A 19,976-nucleotide genomic window follows, 5' to 3' on the forward strand; every position below is an offset into this window, starting at 1 on the left:
GGTGACACATCCTTGAACTATTTTTATTTATAAACATTAAAATTATAAGTTCAAGCTATATCTCATTGTATGTAGCTATATCGGTCAGTGAACACACATCCAGTCGTGCAGAGCTAGATATACTCTAAAGGGATATCAGACTAGGGAATTTAAGGATAGCCCAGTGAGGTTCTTTTTGATAGAAATTGTAATATCAACTAAGATGTTAAAAAATGGCTAGGTCATAGATCCCTAGTCCTTCACCTTCCTGGCAGCGGAGGTAAACACCATAATGTTTCGGGCGCCCCCGCTCCTCGTCGGCTATCCCTAGTAGGCCCTAGAACTGCCTGTGTGTCAATAATTGACCTAAAGCCCAGAAAGTGTGGTTAGTGCTGAAGTCAGGATTATTCAATCACACTAGGTGCATAGTCAATATGCTGATTAGTATTAAATATATTAGTTGGTCATAGGGGAAATCCCCATACAGAGTAGTTGTAAAAAATGCTCCCCTCAGATGCACTCTAATGGGTGAGAGGGAGTACACAGGTAGCTGTCAAAAATCCGTTACCCAGTGCAGATGACCAACTGCATTAAAGTGGACCTGTAAGAATTAAATCCCAGTAGGGTAAACTTAACTTGCTGGAGAACAACCTCACAGAAGATTCCCGACGCGTTTCCCCCACAACAGTTGAATTCTCTAATTCCTATTAAAATTGGTGTGTGACACATCCTTGAACTGTGTGTCAGCCTTTATTTCCTGCTTTCTTCAGATTATATAGCAAAATCCTGCTGACAGATTTTCTTTAAAGGGGTGATCCGCAGGTCAAAGTAATTTTCATCTAAATCCCTTTCAATTTAGTGCCATAATCTAAACTAATTTCTTATATACTTGCATTAAAAATACCCTATCCTTCCCTAATTACACTATCTAACTGGTATTGTATTTTTTTTTTTCCCTAGTTGCTCTCTGATGATGCTTTGTTTCAGAATCTCATTGCATGCTGGGATACTCAAATCAAGTATCATCTCTCCTGCTTCCAAGGCTCTTGGAGGTGTTTAGGGAGGCTGAGGAACGGGGTTCTCTCCCCGCATCTATGATGGAAGCAATCATTGTTCTGATTCTCAAACCCGGAAAGGACCTGGCTGCACCTGACTCCTACCACCCTATCTTACTTCTTACATTAGATATTAAACTAATTGCAAAAATACTAGCCAACAGATTATCCCGGGTGATTACGTCCGTGATTCATGAGGACCAGACCGGTAATAAATAAATAAATCTACCTCCATTAATCTGCAGCGTTTATTTCTGGGGATGCAGCTCGGAGGGGGGAAATAGGGAGAGGGTAGTTCTGTCATTAGACGCAGCCAAGGCCTTTGATAGTATTGAATAGAATTTTTTTATGGGCTGCCCTGAAGAAACTAGGTCTGGGTGATCGGTTTATAACCTGGGTTAAATTATTGTATGCGTCCCCACGGGCCAGAATTCGAGTTAATGGCTGTATTACATCATCCTTTGGCCTGGCTAGGGGCACAAGACAGGGCTGTCCTCTCTCCCTTTGCTGTTCATGGTAGCGGTAGAACCACTGGCGGCCTTGCTCCGTACCTCTAATGCTGTGAAGGGGTTTGAGATCGGGGGCTTGGACCATAAGGTATCCCTCTATGCGGACGACATGTTGCTTTATTTGCAAGAGGTGGGGACATCCCTGGGTCCGGCTGTTAATATTAGAGAATTCGGGAAACTTTCAGGGCTACTTATAAATTGGGAAATATCGTCTCTGCTCCCTATAGACCCACTTTCATTTGATCTCACCGCTTTGGGGTTGCGGGTCCCAACGGTGGATAGGTTTCAATATCTTGGGATAGTGGTTATCACCTGACCACGGGATTATTACACTTTGAATTTAGAGCCCATGTTGCTCAAATTCAGAAGTAAGATAGATGCCTGGTGTCGACTCCCGTTGTCCCTTAGGCTATGTGCGCACGTTGCGTAAATACATGCAGTTACGCTGCGCTTTGTAGCGCAGCGTAACTGCCTGCGTCCCCTGCATAATCTATGGAGATTGTGCAGGGGCCGTGCGCACGTGGCGTGTTAGAGCGCAGCGCTTCCTCTGCTGCCAGAAGCGCTGCGTTCTAAGAAGTGACATGTCACTTCTTCCGTGCGCTTTGCTGGCAGCCCCTGCTCTGTCTATGGCAGGAGCTGCAGGCAGAGCACATGGAATCGGCTTTTTTTTTTTTTTTTGTCACTACGGACATTTTCTGCAGCTATTTGAAGCGCACGTGTGCTCTTCAGATTGCTGCAGAAAATTCTGCAGTGAATGTACGCAACGTGCGCACATAGCCTTACTGGTAGAGCCAACCTACTTAAAATGGTGCTGATGCCTAAACTTCTGTATCTCCTCCACAATGCCCTGATTTGGATACACTGTAAATTGTTTCGTAAAATTAATATCATGTTTCGGGAGCTATTGTGGAAAAAAAAACAACCCAGGATTTGTCTTTATATGTTGCACAGGGGAAAGGATGGGGGAGGCCTTGCAGTCCCTAACCCGTGGATATATATCGCAGTGCAGTTACAGCACTTCAAGGGATGAGGAAAAAGATGACGCATGTGACAGTGGGGGTAAAATGGTGAGGGGCCTTACGGGATGGAGACACCCGGTGGCGTTTCTGGAAGCGAAATGTACCCCCAAAAATAGATCATTACACCTGATGCTAGCACTGCTATACAAGGTGTGGGATAGAGCAAAGACGCTACTGGGAATAACAGGAACAGAATACTGCCCCTTATGGCATAATCCCGAACTGCTAGAGTTGCAGAAGCTTTGTCGTTGGAGGATGTGGGTGGATAGGGGGGTGTACTGGCTGTCCCAGATATTACAAGATAATGTATTGAAGAGTTTTGATCAGCTTCCGGCTGAATTTGGGATACCACATGGGTCTTTCTACCAGTACCTACAACTTTGCCAGACAGACACGACATGTAGAGATTAGAATAAAGCGGAGCCACATTCTCTTGGACCTGCTGACATCTGAGCGCTCGCATGGTGTTATTTCTAGGGTATACGCAGCACTGCTAGCTAGATATCTTGACAAATTTCCTGTGCAGGCAAGAGTAAAGTGGGAGGGAGTCCTGGGCCCTATGATGGATCAGCAGTGGGGCGAGATTTTGTCGCAGACTCCAACTCTTGCTGTATCTGAAAATCAACTACTGTCACAATTATTCCTACTACATAGTTTACAGGACGCCTAGTCTACTGCATAAGATCGGTGTTCGGACAGATGATCTCTGTCCTAGGTGCGGGCAGGAGAATGCTAATTTGCTGCATATGATGTGGTCATGTGGGAATATTGAGGAGTGCTGGAGGGCAGTATAAGACCTAGTAGCGCAATAATTTAAAATACGACTGCAACCGAGTCCTGTCACGTCTATTCTCGGATATCTAGAGGGGGGGCAGACCTGAGCTCACCAGCAACAATCTGCATTACACGGCTGCTATATCAAGCTAGGAAACTGTTGGCCTACCAATGGTTGGACTCTGCTCCTCCAGCCTTGGGTGACCTTGGGGAAAGGGTCAATAATATACTTCGGTTGGAGAGGGGAGTGTATCTTAAACTAAATGCGCTCAAAAAATTCTATAAAATCTGGGGAGTGTGGCTGGATACGCCGGGTCTTCCCTCCCCAACATTGTTGCAGGATACCATGGGAGATAAAGTCCTTCTTCTTATCACTGGTTAACTAATTTTTGCTCTAGGGTGATCTGTTGAATAATTCTGATTTACATGTGGGTGGGGAAAGATGTAAAATAACTCGGTAGAGAGGGGTGTGATAAAATGAGTCATATATTCTGTGACGTGTATTGATGGTGGATGTGGGTTACAGGTGCGTTTGTTTATTTTTGTTACTCCATGTTATTGTACATAACCAATGTTATTCTGGTGACCGGAGACTGTCTAAGGCTGGTTTCACACTACGTTTATTTAACATGCATCAGGAACGTTTTTTTGCTGCAAAAGCGGATCCTGCTTTTACAGCAAAAAACGCATGCAAACGCATCTGTTATTTTGCAGGATCCTGTCACTGGATGTTTAGGGGCGGGCATTGGAGTCATGTGATCGGGAGTGAGGGGAACTAGACTGGGAGCCGGCTTCTGACAGCTGCAGACGCTGGTAACCAAGGTAAACATCGGGCTTGGATACCCGATATTTATCTTGGTTACGAGTGTCTGTAGCTGCTAGGAGCAGGGCTGCCTGCACACGTAACCAACGTAAACATCGGGTAACTAAGAGAAGTGGTTACCCGATATTTACCTTGGTTACGAGTGTCCGCAGCTCTCAGGTGGGAGAGAGAGGGAGGGGAGGAAGGGGAGAGAGACAGAGATAGAGAGAGAGGGTGAGGGAGGAGGAGAGAGAGACAGATCACGCGAGACTGGTTCTGTGCATGCTCAGTAGAGCAAGCAGGATCCTGTCTATCAGCACGCCAGCGTTCACCTGCGTTTGCGTGCTGTTTAGTCAGGATCCGGTGACATGCAGTATTTGGACGCAGCTCAAAAACGCTACAAGTAGCGTTTTTGAAAGATGTTAAAAAACTGCAAGTCGCTGGATCCTCACTATAACGCATGCAAACGCAGGTGAACGCATGTTAACGCGAGTCCATTGCAAATGCATTGAAGTGAAAACGCATTTGCACTGGATCCGTTTTTCCACTAAAAAAACGTTATGGACGGATGTTAAATAAACGTAGTGTGAAACCAGCCTAAGGCTGCTTTCACACTACGTTTTTTTAACATGCGTCCTGAACGTTTTTTTGCTGCAAAAGCGGATCCTGCTTTTACAGCAAAAAACGCATGTAAACGCATGTCTTACTTTGCAGGATCCTGTCACTGGATGTTTAGGGGCGGGCATTGGAGTCATGTGATCGGGAGTGAGGGGAACTAAACGTGCCAGACTGGGAGCCGGCTTCTGACAGCTGCAGACGCTCGTAACCAAGGTAAACATCGGGCTTGGATACCCGATATTTATCTTGGTTACGAGTGTCTGCAGCTGCTAGGAGCCGGGCTCCCTGCACACGTAACCAACGTAAACATCGGGTAACTAAGAGAAGTGGTTACCCGATATTTACCTTGGTTACGAGTGTCCGCAGCTCTCAGGTGGGAGAGAGAGGGAGGAGAGGAAGGGGGAAAGACAGAGATAGAGAGGGTGAGGGAGGGAGGAGGAGAGAGAGACAGATCACGCGAGACTGGTTCTGGGCATGCTCAGTACAAAAGCAGGATCCTGTTACAACGCAACTCGACGCATTCTGCTAGGCAGGATCCAGCGCTCATTGAAATGCATTGCAGCTCGCGGCGCAATGTGAAGGATCCTGTGAGATGCGTTATTTTGACAAAGGTAAAAAATGCTACAAGTAGCGTTTTTGAAACATGTTAAAATAACGCAAAAGTACGGATCCTGTGTCTAACGCACGCAAACGCATGCGAACGCAGGTGGACGCGAGTCCATTGCAAATGCATTGAAGTGAAAACGCATTTGCATTGGATCCGTTTTTCCGCTAAAAAAACGTTATGGACGGATGTTAAATAAACGTAGTGTGAAACCAGCCTTAGGCTACTTTCACACATCCGGTTTGAGCAGTGCGGCTCAATCCGGCTGTGAAACCTATGCAACGGATGCGGAGAAAACACCGCATCCTTTGCATACGTTTTTACATGCGGCCCGTCTGTTTTTTTCCGGTTGCGGCATGCTACTGAGCATGCGCAGTGGAAGAAACCGCATGCGGCGGCCGGATGCGTTTTTTTCCGCATCGCGACGCATCCAGCGTCCATAGGCATGAATTGAAAAATGCGCCGCAGCGGCCGGATGCGGCGCGATGCGTTTTTTTTGCCGGAGCAAAAAACGTTCCAGGCAACGTTCCATCCGGCCGCGGCATCGGCTAAATCTGCCGCATGCGGCAAAAACCGGACCGAACGCAAGCCCATGCGGCACAATACGGCACTAATGTAAGTCTATGCAAAAAAAAAACGCAACCGGCGGAAAAAAAACGGTTGCGGTTTTTCTGCAGAGCGCCGTATTGTGCCGCAGAGCAAAAACCGGATGTGTGAAAGCAGCCTTACCTCTTTTCCCGAATTGTCTTCCCAGGGGAAGGGACTGTTACGCATACCATGTGTTTTTTGTTGAATAATAATAACAATGAACATGATTAAAAAAAAATCAAGTATCATCAGGGGGTAGAGGCTGTGGTCATTGGCACAGCCTCTGCCCTTCCCTGAAATGAAGCGTCATTGATTTTTGGGCTGGGGCGCTGTGCGATGTGCACAATGACAGCGGCACTGACGTCTCTTGTGGGGTGGCGCTGGTCTCTGCACACCGGGTACTCTGCCAATGTGCACTGGCAATGTGCTCTGCTCTGTTTTTGGCTTGTTACTATTGATCTGATCAGAAACAGGGCACAGGCTATCATTGTGCACATCGCAAAGTGCTTAGCCCTCAGGGATTAGCCCAGCCCCTAACGACGCTTCGATTCAGGGAGGGGGCAATGTTTGTAACAGTGACCGCAGTCTCTGCCTCCTGAATGACTCTTCATTTGAGTATCCCAGCATGCACCTGAGATTCTCAAACGAAGTATCATCAGAGAGGAAGTAGGGAAAAAAGTAGTGGAATAGTTGGTGTAGTTAGGGAACAATTAGCAGAAACATCAAAGGTAATTTTAACCTCTTCACGACCATGGACGGATCTATCCGTCATGGAGCGTGTCACGTTAAGCCCCACCCCCTTCCGCGGGCAGGATGCGGCGATCCGCGCACATATCAGCTGTTTTCAACAGCTGACATGTGTGCCTGCATGTTACGAGTGGAATCGCATTCCACCCGTAACATTAACCCCTTACATCTCGCTGCCAAAGTCTGGCAGCGAGATGTATATACGCGCTGTCATGATTTTCACTTACCATCGCCCCCACCGGATGTCACGTGAGTGATCACGTGACTTTCGGTGGTTGCCATGGTAGCACAGGGTCATGTGATGACGCCTGCAACTATGACGAGTCACTTTCGTTTTCACTCAGCCCGGAGGCCAGGGAAGCAGGAAGTGACCATATCTGCTGTTTACAAAACAAAACGCCAAAATTACGTTTTTTGGTCGCTGCAAGTTTTACGCAAAATGCAATAACAGGTGATCAAAACGTAGCATCTGCGCAAAAATAGTACCATTAGAAACGACAGCTCGAGACGCAAAAGATGAGCCGCCACTGACCCATAGATCCCAAAAAATGAGAACGCTTCGGGTTTCGGAAAATGGCGCAAAACGTACGCCACTTTTATTGGACAAACTTGTGAATTTTTTTAAACCCCTTAGATACAAGTAAACCTATACATTTTGATGTCTACAAACTCGCACTGACCTCAGGCATCATACCCACACATCAGTTTTACCATATAGTGAACACCGTGAATAAAACATCCCAAAAACTATTGTGCCATCACGCTTTTTTTTGCAGTTTTTCCACACTTGGAATTTTTTTGCTGTTTTCCAGTACACTATGTGGTAAAACTTATGGTTTCATTTAAAAGTACAACTCGTCCCGCAAAAAACAAGCCCTCGTATGGCAAGATTGATGGAAAAATAAAAAGGTTACGGCTCTCTGAAGAAGGGGAGCAAAAAAAAAAAACTGAAAAGGCTCTGGGGCTGAAGAGGTTAAGGCATTGAATCCAATTTTTGACAAGGTCTACCTCAACCATACAAATTTAAAATGCGATTTTTATTAGTCTTATTTTTTTTAAAAAAAGATACCAAATACTACCCCACAAACTAGACAATACAAAACATACATAGAGGACTATAGGATGTCTTAATTATAGAATCTAATTATTGTTAAGGGTTATTGTTCCATGACAGTAATAGTGGGCAAGCTACATATGCCTAAAGGAAAACCGTCCACCACCTGTCAATGGGGACATAACAATTAAGTTACACGTACCCCAGGGTTCAGTGGTGCCCCATTCCACAGCGCCTGTAAGGATGGTTGACCTCGGGGAGGTCAACATCCAACACCGCGGAGACCCCATCACGTGTTTCTCAACGCAGTGACACTAGAACAAGGCCTCCTGGGAAAATATGCAAAACAAGAATGCCGCGGAGACACCATCACATGTTTCTCAACGCTGGCAGGAAACTAGCCAGGTCTTTCACCGGGAAGGAACAACCAACTAACCTATGTAGTCTTCTACTAGGCATTGCTCCCACTAGCCAGTTTCCTACTCCACACTGATGAGGGGCAAATACCCCGAAACAGCTGTCTGTGGATGGATACCATGTTTGGCATAGGTGGTCTCCTTGACTGGAGACTTCCCTTCCCGTGGTTGTTCCTTCCCGGTGAAAGACCTGGCTAGTTTCCTGCCAGCGTTGAGAAACATGTGATGGTGTCTCCGCGGCATTCTTGTTTTGCAAAAATTAGTTTAGATTATGGCACTAAACAGAGATTGAGATGAAAATATTTTTTTGTACTTCACACCTCCACTTTAAGAGCTGAGGCAGGTTAACTTGCAGCATAGATGGATTGAAGGGGTGCAAGATTACCAGGTGGGAGGTCACGGAGGAGGATGTTGCGGTGGTCTATATGGGAGATGATGAGGACACGTACTGTGTTATTTGCTGATTCAAAGTGGAGAACAGCATGCCCATCAAAAGGATCTCTACCTCTACTTTACTAGAGTTTGCATATGTGTTTGAAAATTAAGTAACATTTGCTGGATAAATGACTTAAATTTTCCCAGACTTACAAGGGTTAAAGTGCAAAACATGTGGCTATGTTTCGAGCTTCCTATGACCAGTACTGCAAAGCTTAATGCTATTGTTGGCAAACTTTCCGTCTTCCGAGTTCATTGTTTTTCAAGTGTCCTTGTCTTCTCAGCAGTGCATGCCTTTAAGGATGCTTCTCCCAGTTCTGTTCTTATGGCTCATCAGGCACATGAGTAGTAATGGCTGTGATTGTATGCTATGTATGAGCTGTCTTGTGTTGCCTGTGAGCCCATTGTCTAGGTGAATTTGGATTACACATTTCTAGCTTAAGGCATTTCTGCATGTCATTTGTATTTTGCTAGTCAATGGCCTGGAGTGGTAAATGGCTTATACCCTCAATTGGAGATCCGCAGCACACAGCAGTGTACACTGAACTCCTCATTAAAGGGGTTGTCTGGTTTCTAAAACTGTTACCTATGATATCCAGGCAAATGATTGTGGAGATTGCATTCAAGGGCCCCATACACCATAGCTGATGGACGAACAATCAGCTGAGCCATCGTTTGGCTGTCATCTATTTCTCCCGACCCCTTCACTTTGCCAAGTATTCCTGTGTTCTTTGAGAGAGACGCTGCTGGGCTCTTCTGGCTGTGGCCTCCTCACTGAGAACAGAGGGAGCGGCAGTCCTAAATCAGACATGCTGGATCTTTATCTACCCAACATCTTCTGTCAAGGGAGAGTTGGGAGACCCCCCCCCCACACAAGTGGCTTTCTATAGAACCTGCTGATCAGCTACAAAGCGTCCTATAGGCTAATCACACTTCCATGCACACAGGACGATCGTGATTACAAATGTTCTGTGGGAATAGAGTATCATTGTTCTCGGCAGCACATTGTCCTGTATACTCCGGGTGATGTGCTGCTGAGAACTTATGCGTTTTAAGCAAACGTAACATAATTTCTCTACATAAAAAGGCATTTTCCTCCACAAATATTTGTCCTTGTACTTCTTACAGTATAACTACACCCTAGGGGTCCCAGCGGTGAAACTCCCATTATTTTTGGGAGACCCTTTCAACAAAAGATACAAACGTTTTGTTCTTTGACACAAAACCTGTAGAAAAACTTCATCTTCCTACACCTGACCCCTCACAGACAGTTAAAGGGAACTTGTCAGGTCAAAAAAGCGTTATAACCTACAAGCAGGAGCCTGTGTGAGCTTGTAACCCCTTCCTACCCATCCCTTTCTTGTAATATTGTGTAATATGAAAATAATAAAATGCGTTTTATTACTTACATATTCCCTATGTAAATAGCATAGGTCTCTAGCCCCATGGGCGTCTCATCGCCCTGTGGGCGTCTACATGCTTTCCATCGTATCACGCCCCCGTGGGCATTTGCATACTTTCCATCGTATCACGCCCCCGTGGGCATTTGCATACTTTCCATCGTATTACGCCCCCGTGGGCATTTGCATACTTTCCATCGTATCACGCCCCCGTGGGCATTTGCATACTTTCCATCGTATCACGCCCCTGTGGGCATTTGCATACTTTCCATCGTATCGCGCTCCTGTGAGCGTTTGCATACTTTCCATCGTATCACGCCCCTGTGGGCATTTGCATACTTTCCATCGTATCACGCCCCTGTGGGCATTTGCATACTTTCCATCGTATCACGCCCCCGTGGGCATTTGCATACTTTCCATCGTATCACTCCCCTGTGGGCATTTGCATACTTTCCATCGTATCGCGCTCCTGTGAGCGTTTGCATACTTTCCATCGTATCACGCCCCTGTGGGCATTTGCATACTTTCCATCGTATCACGCCCATGTGGGAGTTTTCATGGTTTTCGTTTTATCACACCCTTGTGGGCATTTGTATGTTTTCCTTGGTATCACACCCTTGTGGGAGTGATACCATGGATATACATGAGCGACGTCACGTCAGCTCGTTCAGAATCTCGCGTGCGCGCTTGTCATTCATGCTGCCTTCTCATCCTGGTGTTTGCTGGTCGGCTTCTGACGCGCACTGCATGTGACTGGAAACGCAGGCATCTTCTGAGCATGTGCAGTGTGCTTCTGAAGCCGAGAAGCAAACACCAGGATGAGAAGGGGGCGAGATTGACAAGCGCGCACGCAAGGGATCTCCAGGAGCTGACTGGGATGTCGCTCATGTAAATCCATGGTATCACTCCCACAGGGGCAGGATACCACGGAAAACATGCAAACGCCCACAAGGCGATACAACGTCCATGAGGCTAGAGCCTCTGATCATTTACATAGGGAACATGTAAGTAATAAAACGTATTTTATTACTTTCATATTACACAATATAACAACACAAGGATGTGTAGGAAGGGGTCACTAGCTCATACAGGCTCCTGCTTGTAGGTTATAACGATTTTTTTGACCTAACAGGTTCCCTTTAACTGATTTTGGTGATCATATCCATCTAATCTGTCAATGAGTGGTTAGTTCCTCTTCAGCATTCCACCAGCACTATAGATGTTGGAACTTTCTTTAACTCACTTCTTAGCATCAAATGGCTCACTCCCACTAATTGAAAGCCTGCCTGTTGGTTTTGCTTAAAGGGAACCTGTCATCAGAAATTTAGCTTTAAACCTAAATGTTTCCCCTTCTGCAGCTCCTGGGCTTCATTCTAGCAAGGTTCCTGTTGTTTTTTTTGCTCCCTTTTAGACGAAATATAATACTTTATAAAGTTGTACCTTTTGGGATGCAAATTTTCCAAATCGTCCATGGGGGCGGGCTCTCTGGTGTCCGTTATGTCCCTCCTGCCGATTTACGCCGTCCCCCAATGCAGCATTTCATACTTCCAGGATGCTGCCCAGTGAGCCCGTGGTCCGGCGCATGCGCAGTGCCACTGTAGCGGGACTGTGCACTGCGTGCACAGTGTGACCGCTGGTGACGTTTGCGCAGGCACGAGATTATGGGCGGTGCTGTGTTGTCATCGCAAGTGCCCGCGCTTTCCCCTCTGCCTCCAGCGTTCTGCGCAAGCGCTGGCCAGATGACCGCACGTCCCCTCTTTCCCATCTTTCCCTGTAGCAGGAAATAGATGGGAGGATCGGAGCAGGACACCACCGGTTACGGCCAGCGCTTGCGCAGAACGCTGGAGGCAGAGAGGAAAGCGTGTGCACTAGATTATGGGTGGGCACTTGCAATAATAATCACAGCGCCGCCCATAATCTCATTGGGGGACGTCGTAAATCGGCAGGATGGACATAACGGACACCAGAGAGCCCGCCCCCATGGACGATTTAGAAAATTTGCATCCCAAAAGGTACACCTTTATAAAGTATTATATTTGGTCTAAAAGGGAGCAAAAAACCAACAGGAACCTTGCTAGAATGCAGCCCAGGAGCTGCAGAGGGGGAAACATTTAGGTTTAAAGCAAAATTTCTGATGACAGGTTCCCTTTAAATGCAGTTTGACATACAGGAGAGCAGAGGCAAAATCAATGATACCCCACTTTAACTCTTAATGTACATTTGTCATGTAAGATACAGCTTAGAGATAATGGTAGAGCCAGTAGCATGACTATGACCAGACTCGTTAAAGGGTCGTTATTGACTGACTGGTAGGATTTCTACTACCAATAGGTGGCACTAGAGTTCGTCATTTTCCTCTTTGAAGAGGCAATTTGCATACGTGACTGTTGGATGACTTAGGCTCTGTGCGCACTGGGAAATGGAATTTTCTTGTGAAAATTCCGCATGCTCTCAAAGATTACCGCACCCGCGGTAAAAAACCGCGGGAAACCGCACCCGAAAACCGCATGCGGTTTGCCGCGGTTTTACCGCGGTATTATTTGCGGTATTGCCGCGGTTTTGCCGCGTGCGGGTTGGGATGTGCTTTATTGCATTCAATGCAATAAAGCACATTGAAGAAAAAAAGTCATTTAATCCTGAGATAGTAGATAGACAGAAGAATAGATAGAGGGATAGATAGATAGACAGACAGATAGATAGAGGGATAGATAGATGATAGATAGAGGACAGATCGCTGCATTTCCTACGGTCGGCAGTGAGGTCACATTACCGGCCGTGGGAAATGACCGGTAATTACCTCTGCTGTCTGCTGCATTCATTCAGCGCTGTGTCTGTGACAGTCGCGGCTGGATGTCAGCAGTGCAGGACGCTGGAGCCGGAGCTGTGTGGATTACGCCGGAGCTTTGTTTGGGGGGGGGGTTAATAAAATGGTGAACGAGGCTTGTTGGTTTTATTTAAAATAAAGGATTTTTCGGTGTCTGTGTTTTTTCACTTTACTTACGGGTTGATCATGTCAGCTGTCACATAGACGCTGCCATGATCAAGCCTGGGGTTAATGGCGGTGGTCCCCCACCATCATTAACCCCTTGTATTACCTTGCCACCACTGCTACACGGTGGCAAGAAGAGCCGAGGACACTCCGGTAGTGCCGCATATTGCATGCGACAGTGCCGGGGCAGCTGCGGCTGATATTCTCGGCTGCGGGAGGGGGAGTGAGGCGGGGGACATTATCCCTGCCCCTCTCCCTCCCCAGCCTGAGAATACCGGGCCGCCGCTGTGTGCTTACCTCGGCTGGACGGTAAATATGCAGCGGAGCCCACGTTCTTTGTTTTCTATATTTCCGTTTTCTTTCTATGTGTGTTCTATGTGTCTGTGTCTGTGTTCTATGTCTGTGATGTGTTTGTGTGTGTGATCTGTGTGTGTTTACTTTCTGCTCCGCTTCCTCTTCCTGTAATGACATCACTTCCCTGCAAAACCGTAGACAGGCGATGCACATTACCGGAGGTAAACCGCGAAATACCGCAGGGAATAACGCAGGAAAACGCAGTGAACCGCACAGAATTTGCTGCCTGCGTTATTCCCTGCGGGATTTCATGATTAACATTGAGTCAATGGAGTGAAATCCCGCAGCGATGTGCGGAAAAGAAGTGACATGCACTTGTTTTTGCTGCGGGATTCCCGCAGCAAAACATGCAGCTGTCAAATTCCGCCCAGTGCGCACAGGATTTTTTTTCTCCATAGGATTTGCTGGTGATTCACTGCAGAGATGTTATGAACATTTTCTGCAGCGAAACATGCAGCAAATCCGCGGCAAAATCCGGTAAGTGCGCACAGGGCCTTATAAATTCTTTGTAAAGTTTTCCAAAACCCTGTACACATTCAGCAAATGATGTATCTTTTTTTACCCTTTTAAACAAAGTTTTTGGATGATTTAGTATTTAATCTGTATTTTTCTTTTTTTCAGGAGAAAATTGAAGCAATTAATCAAGCCATAACCAACGAATACGAAGTCCGGAGGAAAATGTTGGTGAAACGTCTGGATGTGACTGTTCAGTCTTTTGGCTGGTCAGACAGGGCAAAGGTAAAAGGGTCGCAAAGTTAATTCCAGCATTTCGTATATTATCACTGAGCTTCAATATCTTTGTTATATATTGTAAGATGTGACCACCGATGTGTGGTCTGTTCAGCTTCTTACATTTGAACCGTATGGCTATAGTCTCATGGTGTCTATATTGATTAGTTTCTATTTTCCTATTTTTAGCTTTATTTTAGAATTTATTTGGTAAATTTTCTACGAAAGGTCATTTACATTCTTTTTTTCTTTTGTGTATAAAGGAAGATTTATAGTCTATCCAATGTGGTCTGAATGCAGTTAGATGGATATTTTTGTTATACGATTTTTTTTTGCCCACAATGTATTTTCATATCCCCGGCCCTGCGTCTGCCATTGATTTACAAGTACGTCAAATTTCCTATCAAGAATAGAAGGCTTCCACTTATTCGTACCAATGCCACAATAGTTTAAGGCATAACTAGCTATGAAATTGAAAGGGTATTCTCGAGTTATTAAATTGTTTTATTTAGCTAGACAACATAAAAATAAGCAAGTTTGCAATTGACTTGCTTTTTCTATCTGCTCCCAGTCTCCTGCAATGACTGCTTTTAGATTTTTCTTTTAAGTGTACAGTTGCTTTTCATGGATCTTGGCCTCCAGAAGCTGGAACAGAGCACCCAGTAGTTACATTTCAGAAAAGGAGTTAACTCCTCAAATCCCAGCCATCTCTCTCCAGCACATTGGTTGTTATATAACAGTTACCTGCTTATCTCCTTCCTTCTCCGCTTCTGACAAGCTGCAGTTATAAATCTTTCTCTTATCAAACCTGTAGAATCACAGTCCCCACCACCCAGCATCATGGCTCACTGTCCAGAGCTGTGTGCTTGTTCAAATGCCGTTAGCTCTGTGTAAATAAAGTGATAATAATGTCTAATGTAGGAATACACCACTGATGGCTGTATGTGTTAGGGGTACTTCTCATATTGCGAGATCGCTAGCGAGATCGCTGCTGAGTCATGGTTTTTGTGACGCAGCAGTGATCTCATTAGCGATCTCGCTGTGTGTGACACTGAGCAGTGATCTGGCCCCAGCTGTGAGATCGCTGCTCGTTACACACAGTGCTGGTTCATTTTTTGGACATTGCTCTCCCGCTGTGAAGCACACATCGCTGTGTTTGACAGCGAGAAAGCAACAATCTGAATATGCAGGGAGCCGGCTTCTGGCAGCCTGCGGTAAGCTGTAACCAAGGTAAATATCGGGTAACCAAGCAAAGGGCTTTGCTTGGTTACCCGATATATACCTTGGTTACTAGCGTCCGCCGCTCTCAGGCTGCCAGTGCCGGCTCCCTTATCCCTGCACATGTAGCCGGAGTACACATCGGGTAAATAAGCAAAGCGGTTTGCTTATTAACCCAATGTGTACTCTGGCTAGGAGTGTAGGGAGCCAGCGCTAAGCGGTGTGCACTGGTAACGAAGGTAAATATCGGGTAACCAAGCGCTTGGTTATCCGATATTTACCTTAGTTACCAAGCGCAGCATCGCTTCCACGTGTGGCTGGGGGCTGGTCACTGGTGAGATCAGCCTGATTGACAGCTCACCAGCGACCATGTAGCGACGCACCAGCGATCCTGACCAGGTCAGATCGCTGGTGGGATCGCTGGAGCGTCGCTAAAGTCTGACGGTACCCTAACATAGGTTGAAAAAAAGACCTAGGTCCATAAGGTTCAACCTTCCTCTAGCAATTTTATATTTTTGGCACTATTTTGTCTATAACTCATAATGTTTTGTGTACTTAGGAAATCATCCAGCCCTTTTTTAAAAGCTATTATAGTATCTGCCATTACTACCTATTGCGGTATGCATTCCACAGTCTGACTGCTCTAACTGTAAAGAACCCTTTCCTATTTAGCTGTCGGAATCGCTTTTCTTGCACTCGCAGTGAGTGCCCCCTGGTCCTTAGTATTGTCTTTGGAAGAAATAAGTCATGTGCCAGTCCTAACTTCTGAATGTCCTTTTTTAAAATGTGGAGCCCAAAACTGGATCCCATATTCCAGATGTGGCCTTACAAGTGATTTTATAGCGGGGTAACAATACGTTGGGATCACGGGATCTAATCTCTCTTTTTATACACCCTAGAATCTTGTTTGCTTTTGCAGCTGCTGCCTGACATTGAGTGCTGCTGCTCAGCTTATTTGTAATGAGAATACCAAAGTCCTTCTCCTGTTCTGTAGTCCCGAGTTTATTTCCATTTAATGTATACGCAGCTATAGGATTACTCCATCCTAGGTGCATTACTTTACATTTATCAACATTAAATCTCATTTGCCAAGTATCTGCCCATTCTGACATCTTATCCAGATCTTTTTGTAATATTGTACTATCAAGGTCAGTTTTTAATATCCTACATAGTTTGGTGTCATCAGCAAAGACTGACACTTTACTATCAATCCCATCCACAAGGTCATTAATAAAGAGATGAAAAAGAATCGGTCCTAGCACAGATCCCTGCGGCACCCCACTGCTGACTATAGCCCATTTAGAGAATGTACCATTTATGACTACTCTTTGTTTTCTATCTTTTAGCCAATTCCTTACCCAGTTGCATATAGTTTCCCCTAGTCCTTGCTTCTGGAGCTTTAGTATAAGGCTATTATGTGGTACAGTATCAAATGCCTTTGCAAAGTCCAAATAAATCACATCAGCTGCATTACCAATATCCAGATTTGCACTTACCTCCTCATAGAACCCCAACAGGTTGGTTAGACACGACTTATCTTTCATGAATCCATGCTGTCTGTCAGTTATTATATTATTTTCTGCAATATATTTTTGCATGTCATCCCTTAAAATGCCCTCAAAAACTTTGCATACTACTGATGTCAGGCTTACTGGACGGTAGTTGCCTGGATATATCCTCTTACCTTTCTTAAGTATCGGTACCACATTAGCAATCCTCCAATCCTGAGGCACCAACCCTGTTACAAGCGAGTCTAAAAAGATGAGATACAGCGGTGTGTCGATTACGGAGCTCAATTCCCTCAATCTTCGTGGATGAATGCCATCTGGCCCGAGGGATTTGTCAATGTTTAATTTACTGAGACGCAGGCGTACTTCTTGTGTTAAATTAGTTTTACAGCAGAATTTGTGCTAAATTTTATAGTTTTACTAACAATACATACAGCCCTGCAGGTCACCACAACTGTCACCCAAAAAGGAGAGCCTGTCCTGTCAAAAATCTGGACTTAAGGAAACTGGATAACTCTAAGCTGCTTAAAGGGAACCTGTCACCAGATTTGGGGCCTATAAGCTGCGGCCACCACCGGTTGGCCTCTTATATACAGCATTCTAATATAAGAGTCCAGGCCACTGTGTAGAACGTAAAAAACACTTTATAATACTCACCTAAACACCAAAGATGGGCGAAAGAGGAGGCGCTGGTACTGGAGAACAGAGCCACCCATCCGACCAGTCTGCACCGCACAAATTGTTTAGGTGAGTATTATAAAGTCACAGCGGCCTGGGCTCTTATGTTAGAATGCTGTATAAGAGCCCACTGGTGGTGGCCGCAGCTTATAGTCACCAAATCTGGTGACAGGTTCCCTTTAAGAGAGAACTTGAGAACACCCCTTTAATTAAGATCCTTACTGGGAAACCTTTTATAATTCACCACTATTTAAGACATTTAGCTCAGATCTTTGTATGTTCGTTCATTGACAACGCGCAAAACTCATCTCTACCACGAGAGGGCGCCATTGGATGTAAAATGTTTGTCTGCACACAAGCCCTATATGGCTGTGCCTTCAGTAACTGTATAAAATCTTCTAACCTATTGAAATGCTGGCACTTCTTTGTCTAGCAGTCATTACGTTCAGTAACGTCTCATTTTATTTATTTTATCATAAACAGAGTCAGTCTGAAAAATTGGCAAAGGTTTACCAGCCTAAGCGTGCAGCCTTGTCAGGTAAAAGCTCCATTTCTGTTGCACACTTGTTGGCGGCAAGACACGATCTTTCGAAAATCTTGAGAACTAGTAGCGGTTCAATCCGGGAAAAGACTGCATGTGCCATTAATAAGGTAGGTAAGATGCAAGTGGTGGGAAACAGACCTAATGTTGTGATGCCATCTCTCATGGCCAAAAGTGTTGGCACCCTTGAAATTGTTCCAGAAATTGAAGTATTTCTCCCAAAAAAAATTGTGGTTTTTATTATACACGTTTCCTTTGTTTGTATTGGAACAAAACAAAATAGCACAGAAAAAAGGCAAATTGGACACAACTTCACACATCACTCCAAACATTGGCCGAACAAAATTGCTGACACTGTGTTTAATATTTGGTTGTACACCCTTTGGAATACATAACTGCAATCAATCGCTTCCTATAACCATCAATAAGCTTCTTACACCTCTCACCTGGAATTTCGGACCACTCTTTTTTTTTTCTTTTCTAATCTGCCCCAGGTCTCTCATATATGAAAGCGCCTTCTCCCATCAGCGATTGTAAGATCTCTCCACAGATGTACAATGAGATTTAGATCCGGACTCATTGCTGCCGCTTCAGAACTCTCCAGTGCTTTGTTTCCATCCATTTTTGGATGCTTATTGAAGTATGATTGGGGTCATTGTCCTGCTGAAAGACCCATGACCTGGGAGGCAAACCCAGCTTTCTGACACTGGCCACTACATTACAACCCATAACCCTTTGGTAATCTTCAGATTTCATGATGCCTTGCACAGTCAAGACATCCAATGCCAGAGACCTCAAAACAGCCCCAAAATATCTTTGAACCTCCATTCAAGGACAGTTTGAATATCTTTTGGAATTTGACTGAGGCTACTTATCCACCGTCCAGATTATCCTACATTGCAACCTTTCATCAATTTGTCTCTGCTGTCCATGTCCAGGGAGATTAGTTACAGTGCCATGGGTAGTAAAATTCTTGATTATGCTGCACACTGTGGACAAAGGAACATCAAGATCTCTGGCGATGGACTGGTAACCTTGAGATTGATAATTGTTCAATAATTTGGGGTCTCAAGTCCTCAGACAGTTCTCTTTTCCTCTTTCTGTTCTCCATGCTTACTGTGGCACACAGAGACACGTAATTCAACGATTAAGTCAACGGCTCTCCTTTTTATCTGGTCTCAGGTGTGATTTTCATATTGCCCACATGTGTTACTTACCACAGGTGAGTTTGAACGAGCATCACATGCTTGAAACAAAGTTGTTAATCCACAATTTTGGAGAGGTGCCAACAATTTTGTCCAGCCGATTTTTGGGTTTTGTGTGAAAATGTGTTCCATTTGCCTTTTTTCTCCCTCCTTTGTGCTCTACCGATACACACAAAGCAAATAAATATGTATAACCAAACTTCTAATTGCAATAATTTTCTGGGAGAAATGCTTCATTTTTTGGAACAATTCAAAACACTATATATTTTTGTATGTAGATATATGTACGGTAGTGTGTATAGATAGACGTGTGTGTGTGTGTGTATATATAATATATATAGTACAGACCAAAAGTTTGGACACACCTTCTCATTCAAAGAGTTTTCTTTATTTTCATGACTTTAAAAATTGTAGATTCACATTGAAGGCATCAAAACTATGAATTAAAACATGTGGAATAAAATACTTATAAAAGTATGAAACAACTGAAAATGTCTTATATTCTAGGTTCTTCAAAATAGCCACCTTTTGCTTTGATTACTGCTTTGCACACTCTTGGCATTCTCTTGATGACCTTCAAGTGGCAGTCACCGGAAATGGTCTTCCAACAGTCTTGAAGGAGTTCCTAGAGATGCTTAGCAATTGTTGGCCCTTTTGCCTTCACTCTGCGGTCCAGCTCACCCCAAATCATCTCGATTGGGTTCAGGTCTGGTGACTGTGGAGGCCAGGTCATCTGGTGTAGCACCCCATCACT

At 44.9% G+C, this 19,976-nt stretch overlaps 1 protein-coding gene across 1 annotated transcript in view; it reads left to right on the plus strand.

The window, feature by feature from the left end:
• The window catches only part of FAM98A (family with sequence similarity 98 member A), a 61,016-nt gene that overhangs the window by 18,628 nt on the left and 22,412 nt on the right, over positions 1-19,976 (plus strand). The window contains exons 6-7 of the mRNA XM_075339497.1: positions 13,965-14,081; positions 17,960-18,127. Of these exons, the coding sequence (XP_075195612.1) occupies positions 13,965-14,081; positions 17,960-18,127 (285 nt within the window). The remainder of the gene's footprint in view (positions 1-13,964; positions 14,082-17,959; positions 18,128-19,976) is intronic.

Source organism: Anomaloglossus baeobatrachus, chromosome 3, assembly GCF_048569485.1.
Source record: "Anomaloglossus baeobatrachus isolate aAnoBae1 chromosome 3, aAnoBae1.hap1, whole genome shotgun sequence".
Taxonomy (NCBI): domain Eukaryota; kingdom Metazoa; phylum Chordata; class Amphibia; order Anura; family Aromobatidae; genus Anomaloglossus; species Anomaloglossus baeobatrachus.